Here is an 11,859-nt window from a genome sequence, read left to right on the forward strand (position 1 = left end):
CAGGTAGTAGCATGTTAACTGTGACAAACAAACCATCGAATTGTCATTTTCTTTTATTAGATAAGCATTTTTGAAGAAGTTTTTCTGTGTCAGCTATTTTGAAACAAAGAAGAAACACCGAGGATCACAATTCATTTAAAAACAAGGGTTCACTTGCCCCATCAGGCTTGAGCTCAGCACTGGGTAAAACAGCCCAACATACACCACCTCGGGATTGGTACCACCCAGGCGCAAGCACTGTCCCATGGCCTCCCCTGCTGCCTGCACTCAGGGCAGCCAGAGCCCTTCGGGCACTGTCACCACACAGACAGGCTGCGCTGAGTCTTGCTGCCAATGTGAGTAAATGCCACTGCTGACAAGGGCACCAGCCACAAGCAGAGCAATTTCACTCCTTGTCATCTGAGCTTCCAAATAGATAGCTTGAGCCAAGTAATCATAGATTTTCCTTTAAGCTGTCAGATAACTCAAAGAGTTCAGTCTGGCAGGATGCAGAGTTCTGGCCCCGATCCAGCTCGCTCATCAAATCCCTGCTTTAACAAGGCCTTCAGCAGAATTAATTTAGCTTAAAAACAAGTACTTGAATGCTTTGCTAGAGAAGAATGAGTCTGTATGCTTTGAAAAATTGTACTTTAAAATACTTGCTTTGGCTTTGGGAGCTAAAAATAGTTTAAGGTTTCCAAGCATTTTGATTGATAAGCCATTATAGCAATGAAAGCAGCCACCTTTTCTGTACATACCCTACCAAAAAATACTGAAGTTCAACAAAGCAGAAAAGTGAAATGCATCTGTAAATTCACACTCTGTATCTTTCAAGAATAACTAGTATAATTAGTTTATCACTCATTTTTTGGGTGCACATTGGGATGGCTTTTTTGAGCTTTGGTCAAATTGCTCATCTGGGTTCCTCCATTCAAAATCCAACAGCCAAATGGGGAAACTGTGAAAACAAACATTCTTGTATCAGAACATTCTATGCATCAAATCATCATACAGAACAGGCAGTGGAAAACCTTATTAGCAGGTTATTTCCATCCATGTCTTTTTTCTGTAATTCAGATTACAACATCACCTTCAGCACCTTAAGGTGCCCAAGGCCTGTGTTGGAGCATCAGGCTGAGCACCACCCTGCACCCAGGAAGGCCGAGGGGCTCGGTTTCATAAAAGCACCTTTTGTTCCATTTTCTGGCTTCTAGAAATCCCTCTCAGAGGCTGCTCAGGCCTCAGGGACTGTGTCTGCAGCACAGGGGCCAGTGCTGTGAGTCCCACAGGATGCCTGAGCTCCGTGTTGCAACAAATGGGCTCGTTTTCAGCCCTGTGCCTGCCAGTGGCTCTGGCAATCCCGCCTCAAGACCAGGCTCTGAATCAGCTATGGGAACAGTCCATCCATTTCAAATAGGCATCCAAAATGTACTGTGAAATGGAATTATCCTTTCTTTTAAATTTTAATTTCATTAGGATACCCAGAGCTCTTCACCAAGGTGCTCTATGTTCTCCCACACAGTTAATGTGACATTGAAACTTACCTCCCAATAAAACTGGTCTTCAAAGTACTTGGATACAGGGATGGTCTTAAACACTGTGAGGTTTAAGATTAAACCTATTTGCAAAAAACACATGTATCTAGTATAAATATATACATCATGGAAAGGGGACGACTGTGTGTAACTGGAGGTTTCTTAGTAACCCACATGCAAATGTAACGTAGATCAAATACAAACAACTAAATGCTTCAGCCGAGCCCCTTGACTCAAGCTGACCTTAAATACAAAGAAGCTTGCCAGGAGCAAGGCTTGTGTTATTAAAAATTAATTACTCGAGGTAAAACCCCATTAAACAGCTTGCCAGACTCTAAAAATACATCCAGAATTATTCTTGCATGAAGAATGCCTGTGTATTTAAAGCAGCGGGGCTCACAGCACTGCTAGCTTGGGATTTCAGGTGGAAACATCTGGACTTCTAAACTATTGGTCAAACACTGTATTTTAAATTATTTTAGCTGAATGTTTTTTAAAAATCTGCTTGATGAGCTCGACATCTTCATTACACTTATGGTACCACGAAGGTTTGAGATCAATTAAAGCACACACAAAAAATCATTGTGGAGTGTATTTCAAAGCCGTTTCCATCTGCCATTTCTCTTTTATTCAAGATGATAGAATCAACAGCTACAGAAAAACAGCAGCTGCCAGGATGTCACACGGGGAACACATGAGCCCTGGTGACCCCAAACCACTTGTGACCACAGCCCAGTGCTTGGCTGGTGCCCGTCAGCTACAGATGCTGATGAACCTGGCAGATTTCTACCAACTGGCCTAAAAAGTGGCAAGCTCTAGATAGCATTTCTGTGTCACAGATACCCAAACGTAAAAATAGTTCCATCCTCACACATCTCCTGTCTGAAATTTGAAGGCAGCTGTTAAGCATCTGTTAAAATAAGCTTTGCCAATGAAGGAATGGTGCTAGTAGGTTATTTGTGCTGAATACATCTCAAATACAGGGCTTTGAAGAGTCCCTGGCTCTTCTCCAAATAATTTACACACAGAAACACCCTCCAGAGCCTCAGTTCAGCCTCTCTCTGCAGTGTTGCACTGACATGACAGCAGGTACCATAAGCTGACATACCCCTTACCCCAAGGACATAAGGAAGCTACCAAAACACCTTTTTCAATACTGACCTGCAATAAAACCTGTTATCAAAGCGATGCTGATGGTCAGGCAGAAGGCACCAACTTGAATCATGACCAAATAACCCAGACTGAAAAGCAAAACAAGTGTTTCACCTTTTGAAGTTGCTGGATTTAGCATTAAGACTGTGAATTAATCTGTATCTCCACACCATTTTACATCAAAACCTCCCATAAAAATCCTGTTATTCCAGAATCTCTCTGCAGCTGCAGTTAGGTGTTTTAAGAAACCCTATGAGAAGCCTAACAGATTTCAGGGGACATATTTTGCCCTTAGAAACCATTGTTGTGGTAGTAAAACGTCATAAAATCTGTTTTTTCAAGAACATGTAAGGCCCTTATGCTGCACTGTGGTTCCTTTCTGCATGAACTGAGAAAATCAGGGAACTTCTTGTAGGACACAACATGGGGCTGATTTGCACAAATGAAATTCCAGTGCCAGATCAAAAGAGCCTACAGAGCATATTCTGAACTGAGCCCTTCAGCTTTTGCAGCAGATCCCCCGGGGTGTATTTTCCAGCTCAGTGTCCAGACTGGCTTTAGTCCAAACTGGCATTCTTGCCCCTGACTCAGGGTTCAAGCCTTATCCAAAGAGAAGTGCTGATTTCTGCCCCCCATGTTAGCATACAAAGCTCCCCAAAACATGTTGTAAAAGCCAAATTGAGTCTTGGAAGGACACACATCCCCAGCCTTCACCTCCTGTGTCTGCTGTATTGAACATGAAATAAAAAGGGAGACACAAAACAGGACCAAAAGCTAATAAGAAAGTTTTGATCCTAAGTCTGCTCAACACTCACAGTCTTTTTTACTGACTTTTTTGGACTTCAGAGATTATCTTAAGTTATCTGATATAAAACAATCTATCTGTGATGGCTTTCTGTATGTATGAGAACTCTTCTCAGGGCACACTACAATAACGATTAGCTACATTTATTACTTAATAGCAAGAATTTATGTACCTTGGTAAATTAGTCCAGTTTTCTATTATTAAGAGAACAACCTGGGCAAGAGCTCCAAGCACAGCAGGCATGCCAAAAGTGAAATGAACTCCAGAGGTATCATGAAGCTTGAGAGGAGGATTCAAGCATCTCTGGGAAGAAGAAAAGGTTTAACTGATACACAGAAACACAAGTTGATAATAGTGTATTTGTCTATTGCAGACCTAGAAAATGAACTTTGGTCTTGCAAGTTGCAGTCTTGCACTCTGCTCAAAGGACTTCAGGTCTCCTAGCTTTGAGCTTTTTGAAAGAGAGGTTTCCCTTGAGATATCCTACATTGGCAAAGAAGTTTATACAGCTTATACAAAAAACAATTTCAGGGTTTGAGTACTACCTGCGAACAGTAAGATCCTAAGACGGTTATCACGCTGGCAAGCAGACCCAAAATCATTGCAATCCAAGGGTACTTGATACTGTGTGCTGCATAACCAACAGCGACCCCACCAGCTAGAACTGCACTGTGGATATGAGTCTGTAAAAGCAAAGAACAAACACAGGGAGTGAGAGTTCAGTCATCACGTACAGCAGCCTCTGTATACTGTGAATTACGATCTGAGGACATAATTTCTAAGTTGCAACTTCAGTCTTCTGCTTGGGAGGCAAATGATGACTCTCGGGCTGAAAACCTGGGCTTGTTTTTACCTAATAGCTATTACACTTTCAGTGTATTACTGAGAATCACAGAAAAATCCCTTTTCCATGCAGTGATTTTCTCTCATGTCTTACCATTCTGAATTTCCCATCCTTTGTGGTCAGAACAGACAAGGCGAAGGCAGTGACAGCACTCACTGCAAGGCCAAAGTAGGTGTTGCAGATGGCTCTCCAACTGTTGCTCTCAAATAGTACAGAATTGAAGCTTGGCCAGAACACCCAGAGAAAGAGAGTGCCTTGGAGACAAAGACAAGCAACTATCATTACCTGCTCTAAAACACAGTGAATGCAGCACTGGCTATCTCTGGAGGGCTCCTGCCCACATTCTGCCTTCTCTGTAACTCCCACAATTTAAACTAAGGATAACACCTTATAATGCAGAAAGCCCTAAGAGCCTCCTGCTGTACCAGCACCTTCCCAGAAACACGCCACTGTAATGTCAGACAGGCCAAAGCACAGCTCTGCTGGCATCTGGCTGGTCCTACACCAGCCTGAAGGTAGGACGCTCTTTTCAAGAACACCTTTAACATCAGCTTTTCCCTATCTATCATCCCCTTAAATGCAGGTTCAGATACAAGTAGGAACAATTCCACTGTTGATTTCCAAATGATCAACATCCTGCCTATTCAGGCACCAGGGACTGATGCCAACATCAACAGGCACCAGGGACTTGCTCCTTCAAAGTTTCTGCCTCTTTTCATGGAACTGTGGGATAACTGTTCAAAACCAGCTGCAATAGAGAATGACAGCCATGAAGGAAAACGGCTCACATGGTACGAATCACTATAAAGAAACCCAAAGTGCACTTTGGAATGTCTTTTACCTTGGCTGCCAGTACAACTGGCAGGCTTTGAAGAGAAAGAGAGGATGAATTGGATTGTAAGAACAGAATCCTCTCTACCTCTACTAGGAGGGCTAGAGACCAATAGCTTGATCTGAGATGATCACGCTCCACCAACCCCAGCACACACAGCTTCACTTTCTTGTTCTTTGTGGAAGGGTTATCTACCAAATAGCTACTACCTGGTATGTGGGTCCAAAAGAACAGTTCACTTTCCTCCCATAAGATCACTGCACGGTGTCACACTTTCATGACCACACAGGCTTCGCTAACAACAGGAATGAAAACAGGTTCTTCTGCTTCTCTGGCTTGGGCCCTAACTGTCAGCATTTAGGAATCTGGGCCTCTATAGACCAAGTCCATTGCCTGGCATCTTTTCGTATGTGCAGATAGATGCACACCCGTAGATCAAATTCCAACCAGCAGAGGGAAGTAGGTGGCCTCACACTATGTCAAGTTGGACCACAAAGGGCAATCTGAGCCCGTGCTCCCTGAGCTGCGAACAGCTCCAACTGCACAAAGTATCTGCTCAGCTATGGAAATAAAACAGTCACAGTATGAGTCCAAATATGGGTGAAGACCTCAGCACCCTTCGCCTCAGCACCCTCAAAAGCAGGATGCAAAAAGGAACTACGAGGAATTTGCCTGCTCTGTTGTCCCTGTCTGCCCATGTTACCTCAGGAATTATTCAAGACATGGCAATATAATTACTCCAAAGCAAGCACTTGATTGTAGAAAGCTGTACTGAAATTATCACAAAGGTTTACCAGTGTCTTGATAAGTTATATTAAAATACTGATCTCCTCGAATTCTCCAGCAAAACAAGAACTCCAGGGACTCAAACCAGCAGCATTTAAATTTCTCTTTCCCTTAACTGGGCAAAGACTAACCGAGAATTAGACTCTGGGGGCCTTTGCAGAAAGATCTTCATTCAACTGGTGGCAGTTACCAGATTACTTCTTTAAGAAAACAAATGGAACTCCCATACATTCAGCGTGTCATCACTCAGATCCTTTCTCGTGTGCCTGTCTGTATCATATTCCCCACCCTTCATCAGGCTTTTATCTTTTCATTTACATTACTAGGCAGGGACTGCTTTTTTATATCTCTGTACAGCACCTTGCAAAACAAAACTGAGCCTTGGCCCCAGCTGGCAACGTAAGCACTACTGAAATACAAGTAATGATCTCAATTTTGGTGCACAGGTCCCTTACCAATATGCCTAAACAAGCCCAAAGGGGCAAACTTAGCTGGGAGAGGGAACAGATAACCTGGCATAGCCTTTATGCTGACCCTGACAAAAGCAAATGAAGCCAAAGCCCTTGCAGGAGTGGCTGCATGCCTGGTAGGAAACATGGTGAGACTCAACCAAGGCACTGTCAGAAACCATGAACCACAGCAGCAGCAGCAGTTTTCTTGGCTGCATTCAACTGTGCTTGGCTGCATTCAACTGTGCATTTTGGATACAAAAGCCTCAGCGTGCTGTGGCCAGCCCCCCCAAACATTGCTTATGTTCCCACTGCAATCTCTTTTTCCAACTGAGACATTAAAGCAAATGCCTTACCCAACATTGACAATAAATCCGATTTCGGGGTACTTGCATTCTTCTCCGACCTTGGTGATGGCTCAGAGAAACGTGAGGAGACAGCCAGACCAAAGTAGGCTCCAAACAGGTGAACGTGCATCATGCTGATATTGTGTTCAACCTGTATCAAGAAAATAATCATAGAATGATTCGGGTTGGAAAGGATCTTAAGATCAGGTAGTTCCAAACCCCCTGCCATGGGCAGGGACGCCTCACCCTAGACCATGAATTTGTAGTTTATTTCAGGCCACAGAAGACTTTGATGCAATTCCTGATAGTTGCTCATGTAACCTCACCATAAGCAATTGATTTTCACAGTGCCTCAGTTTATGCACAAGCTATTTATGCAAGATTAACTTACCTGAATTCAGTGCAGCTCATAAACACACAATTCCACTAACAAACCCCCAAAAGGCAACACGCTAAAGTCCCAGTGAATTTTTCCCTCATGTGCCTGAAATCATATTACAGTACCTTCAGGAATGTAATGTTGATCCATCTGCTCATATGGAAAACTATTAGCTCCAGAACTGTCATCAGAATTAATTGCACTGGGTTAGTCTTCCCAAGAACAGCTCCAGTGGAGATGACCACAGCAGTCATGCTCATAGCAGCCTTTATTAGTCTGCAATAAGAGAAAGAACAAAAGAACTCTGTATCAGGACCACACCAGGGCCAATACAGAAAGAATGACAGTCAAATGTGCTTAAAATGATTCCAATTCTAACAGGAACTAATTACCTTTCCAGATGATGTTCATTTTGCCTTTGAAGTAAAATTAACGAATCTATCAGCACGGAGCACTGGACACCAAGCACAATGATCAGGAGGTTGAATCCAGTGCTGCTAAACCCGTATCTTTTCAGAAACATCAGGAAAAAGCCAAATCCAAAAATCACCATGTGGTTGACAACTTGAAAAGCTGCATGATGGAAAAGACCAAGCCAGCAGTGAAGTTATTAATTCAGACTGGATTGCTGGTTAAAAAAGTCAGTTAAAAACAAATCACAATTAACTAAGAAGCCTTCAGATAACAATTCAGGTGCCATTATTATTCAATAAAGAATTCCAGAACTTTCCTTCCAATCAGAAAGTAAGCAATCAGAAAAACAATCCTCTTGACCCTGAGTTTAGTTTTCACAAAGTGATCAGAATGGATGATAGGGAGGAGGTTGAGGGATCCAAAAGCACAACAGAACCGAAGTACGTTTAGCAATGAAATTTGGGCTTTCATTTTTCCTGAGGTGAATTTAAAGAGCTTTAGTTGGACGTTTCAGGGAGAGTCACTGGGAATTAGTGCTGATTCATTTCTTGAGGGCACGAGGGAAGAAATGAGTTACAAAGAGAAACCCAGATGATATTCTCATCTGGGTAGAGGAACAGAAATAGCTGCAGAAAGAGTTTAATATGGAAACCAGCACCATTGCGTAGAAGGCAGAGGCTGTCCAAGAGACAAGCCCTTGGATCGGTAGGTCTGAAAGCATCCCCCAGGACATGCAAACAGTCATATTCTCATATCCTTGTACTGGACTGTCCCTTCTGCAAAATACCAAGCTGCTAGGAAGTAGATCTGTATTTTTGGAGCTAGAAAACAGGGAGGGTAACACAAGAATGTCACGAGGATTAATCAGCTCTTATTTGCACAACACTGTAAATACACTGCACACTATGGCCATAGCATAACCTGCTAATATGTTCCTTTGATCAATGCACAAAATACATCTCCAAAATACATTTCAATCCTTAATACCACTGTATTAACTTCATTTATTTACATCGAGCACTCAAACGGAGACCAGTGCCATCCTGAATTCTTACTTTGTAGCCCAACAACGCTTTCACACACCAAGACCACTCAACACAGAGCAGTGTCTGCTCTGAGGAGTTGGTTGCACTCATAGGGGTCAAGATCACCACAAACAGGCAGCAGAAAACAGACCAACAACGCCTTTTAGTATCACTTAGGCCTTCATTCACTGTCATTGCTTTGATATAATAAATACACAGCATACATGGCAAGGTAGGGCACTCAAAGGGCAGTAAACCATTTTACTTCTAACAAATACACAAACCCACTGGATCCCATCTCTACTGCACTGCAAAAGAAAAGCAGGCATTAACCCTTCCTTTCACGACAAGGCTGCTCGTCTTACCTGGGTAAGAGTTAATTAATAGAACATCATCTGTATGACGTATTGAGAGCAAAAAGTAAAAGAGGACGATGAAAACAGCTTCCAGAAAAAGGATTAGCCACGACACGCTGTTTCGGAAGTTGCGGTAACTGGAAGACATCGTGCACCAGACTACATGAAGCACAAACACAGTAATAATTTTGTCTATAAAAATGTTCCAGTAACCTCAAACCAATAGAAATGGAAGTTTAGGGGGGCAGGAATAAAAACGCAAGAGAGATAAAAAAGCCAAGAGGCATCAGCAACAAACACTTCCTTATCTGCGGCACGTCAGGAGCCCAAACTTACCACAACCAACAGGGACTGAACTCAAGAAGTACTCGTGAACGTAGACATATCAAGCTGTCAATGCTGCAGTGCTCCAGGACACCATCGTGCAGTACTTCAGCTGCTGTTGAGCCTCACAAAGCAACCAAACAGCAAGTAAAGAACATGGATCCTAAGAGTAGGATGTTGGAGTTTATGCAAAATTGTTTATTACATTCCTTGTACCCAGCTACCAGGAGCCCTCTGGAAGCCCTTGGTAAGCCCCAGGCTGGGAAGTCACCGTTGGGAACCAAACCACAGACCTGCACCTTCCCAGTGCTTTAATTCAGACCCAGCCTTCATCCAGAAGTGTATCAACTTCTGCTACCGCATTGTGGCTATAAGGTACCCGCTGCTTTATGGGTTCTGAACCTTTTGGTAAGGCACAGCTTTTGTTTAGTTGTTATTTTAAACCAGAAGCCACTAGAGCAAGCATTTTGGGCCCCTGAGCAGGGCTGTATGGTGGAAGTTAACTATGTTCAGTTCTGCACAGACATCATAATTCGTTAGGTAAGATCATTTGGTTGTTGAGGACAATTTATGAACCCATAATAGGAACATTACTATCTCTCAGTATTCACTGTGCTTTTGGTAAACTGAAACCTCTTTGTTCAGGTGGTCCAGGAGATTAAAGGACTGTAGTTATTCCTCAGACTTTCTGCTTCGAGGCCATTTCAAACAGAATGCTTGCGTGCTGGGGTCTGAGATAGTAACAGCGCATGCAGATGGGTAGAAAGCCACCTACTGGTGACAGAAATATGTATCAGACAAAAACATATGCAGAAAAATTCCAGTCAGTTTGTATTTTAGGGCATTCCTCCTGCAAACCCAGGCTAGACAGCACAATAACAGTCCTGAAGTCACCTGTGAAAGGTTTGAATTTGTGTCAGTAAATTGTACGTTCCTCACATGCAATATCAAATTGCTTTACCAGCTTTTACTTAGGTCTAATGAAAGCTAATCGTCCTTACCCCATCTCAGGCACTCCTAAACAACGTTCCAAGGAGTTTGCCAGACATGCCAAGTGCTGCCCTGCTGTCACAGAAGTCCTGATGCAGAAGGATCTTTCTGATCATCATTCTTTTGATGGGATCACGTGGGCAATTCGGAGAGAACCAGAGCACCTGGTGAGCTTTCTCCAGACACGACAGTAGCTGAAACAGCAGTTTAGGAATTGATTTAGCTGATGCAGTGTCTTTGCGTGGTTTATAAATGCAATGTACCTGATCAGCCTTCATCCGTCTCCTGCAAGACTCATTCCCTTGGGACTGACACCAGGACAGGAATGACCCAAACTCCTTCCACTATTTTGCCACAGTCAAATGACCACAATAAGCTCTTTGGGCACTTGTTACCAAATCCCCTGACAGTGTTAACACTCACGACACCAAAGGCTACACATCTACCAGTGATGTCCCTTACATGCTATGCTGTAAATGCTGATGCTCGAACTTCCGCCCAGAGAGCAAGAACCAAGCTCAGTGATCTCAAGACAGGGAGAAGCACAAATTAACTCTCACATTAGAGCTCCGCTACCAACAGAACGTCCCCATCGACTGAGCTCAGGGGCCGCAGCCTTACGCGCAGCCCCGTGCCCGTTTTAATGCCTCATCAGGGCCCACACCCCGCGGACTGCGCCCAGCACCGCAGCACCCTGGTTTGGGGAGGCCCGTTGTCCCCCAGAGAGGCCTGGCAGGCGCACGGCACCTAGCCCAGCTCCGGGGGGCAGGGCACGGAGACGCCCGGAGTGCCCCGGGACCCCTCCTCCAGGCAGCCGAAGGGCGGGCGGGTCGGCCTCGGGGGCAGCCATTGGCTGCCTCACAGCTTCCACAGTCCAAAGCGAGACACAGGCCTCGGGGCGGGGGCGCTGCCGAGCGGCCCAGGGAGGGGAGCCCCAAAGCCGGGCCCCGGGCCCTGAGGCGGCGGCAGAGGCGCGGCGAGGAGGCGGCGCCCCGCCGTGACTCGGCAGCCCCGGGCGGCGGGACCCTCCCACCCCGCCCCTGGCCTCCGATTGGCTGAACGCCTGTCCCGCCCACCAGGCCTCCCTTAGGGACTAGCTTCCCATTGGCCGAAGGCTGACTTCCCTCATGGCCTCTGATTGGCTCATCTCCAGCCACCGTCAGTCTTTGGACCGATCGGGGAAAGAGAAGCCAAGTCGCCCCGCCCCTCCCCGCTTCTTGCCTCGCGATTGGGCCGGTAGCTTGTCACTCTGCTGTACGCGTCCTTTATTGGCTGGCGCAGCCCGTCAGTCACTCCGAGGGGTGTTTGTACCCCGCGTTGAGCCGGCAGCGCGGGGCTGCGGCGGGCCGCCCCCGGTTACCTTTGCACCTGAGGGTGCGCTTTCCCAGCAGCCCATTTGCCAATGGGGTTGTCAATCAAGTGTGAGGGGCGGTACCTCGGCGCTACGGTGACAGGGGGAATCGAACCCTCCTTCTTCCGTTTCCGACTGGATAGCTGAGCTGTCTTTTCATTCTTGTTCGCCTCTCCCATTGGGCGGTTTTGCTGTCGATCACAACGCGGGGCGGGAACCAGCACAGAAGGACAGTGGGCGGGAGGAGGACAAAACCCCCCCCGGGATTGGCTCACAAGCCATCAATTCACG

The 11,859-nt window shown here is 45.3% G+C and overlaps 1 protein-coding gene across 6 annotated transcripts; it reads right to left on the reverse strand.

The window, feature by feature from the left end:
- Window positions 1–76: 76 nt before the first annotated feature.
- RHCE (Rh blood group CcEe antigens) lies at window positions 77–11,234 on the reverse strand. 6 transcript variants are annotated; one of them, XM_030505154.1, is made up of 12 exons: window positions 10,680–11,234; window positions 10,229–10,411; window positions 9,240–10,121; window positions 7,501–7,681; window positions 7,234–7,384; window positions 6,739–6,880; window positions 4,409–4,569; window positions 4,017–4,154; window positions 3,644–3,774; window positions 2,676–2,755; window positions 1,524–1,597; window positions 77–937 (listed from the first exon to the last, which is right to left on the reverse strand). In XM_030505154.1, the coding sequence occupies exons 4-12, from the start codon at window positions 7,659–7,661 to the stop codon at window positions 911–913; spliced, it is 1,065 nt and encodes a 354-aa protein (XP_030361014.1). In that variant the 5' UTR covers window positions 7,662–7,681; window positions 9,240–10,121; window positions 10,229–10,411; window positions 10,680–11,234; the 3' UTR covers window positions 77–910. The 6 variants fall into 6 exon arrangements, with proteins under 6 accessions (XP_030361014.1, XP_030361011.1, XP_030361010.1 ...); XM_030505151.1 differs by having other exon boundaries at window positions 8,913–10,121; window positions 10,965–11,198; XM_030505150.1 differs by having other exon boundaries at window positions 8,913–10,411; window positions 10,680–11,193.
- Between the last annotated feature and the right edge of the window lie 625 nt (window positions 11,235–11,859).

Source organism: Strigops habroptila, chromosome 12, assembly GCF_004027225.2.
Source record: "Strigops habroptila isolate Jane chromosome 12, bStrHab1.2.pri, whole genome shotgun sequence".
Classification (NCBI taxonomy): Eukaryota; Metazoa; Chordata; class Aves; order Psittaciformes; family Psittacidae; genus Strigops; species Strigops habroptila.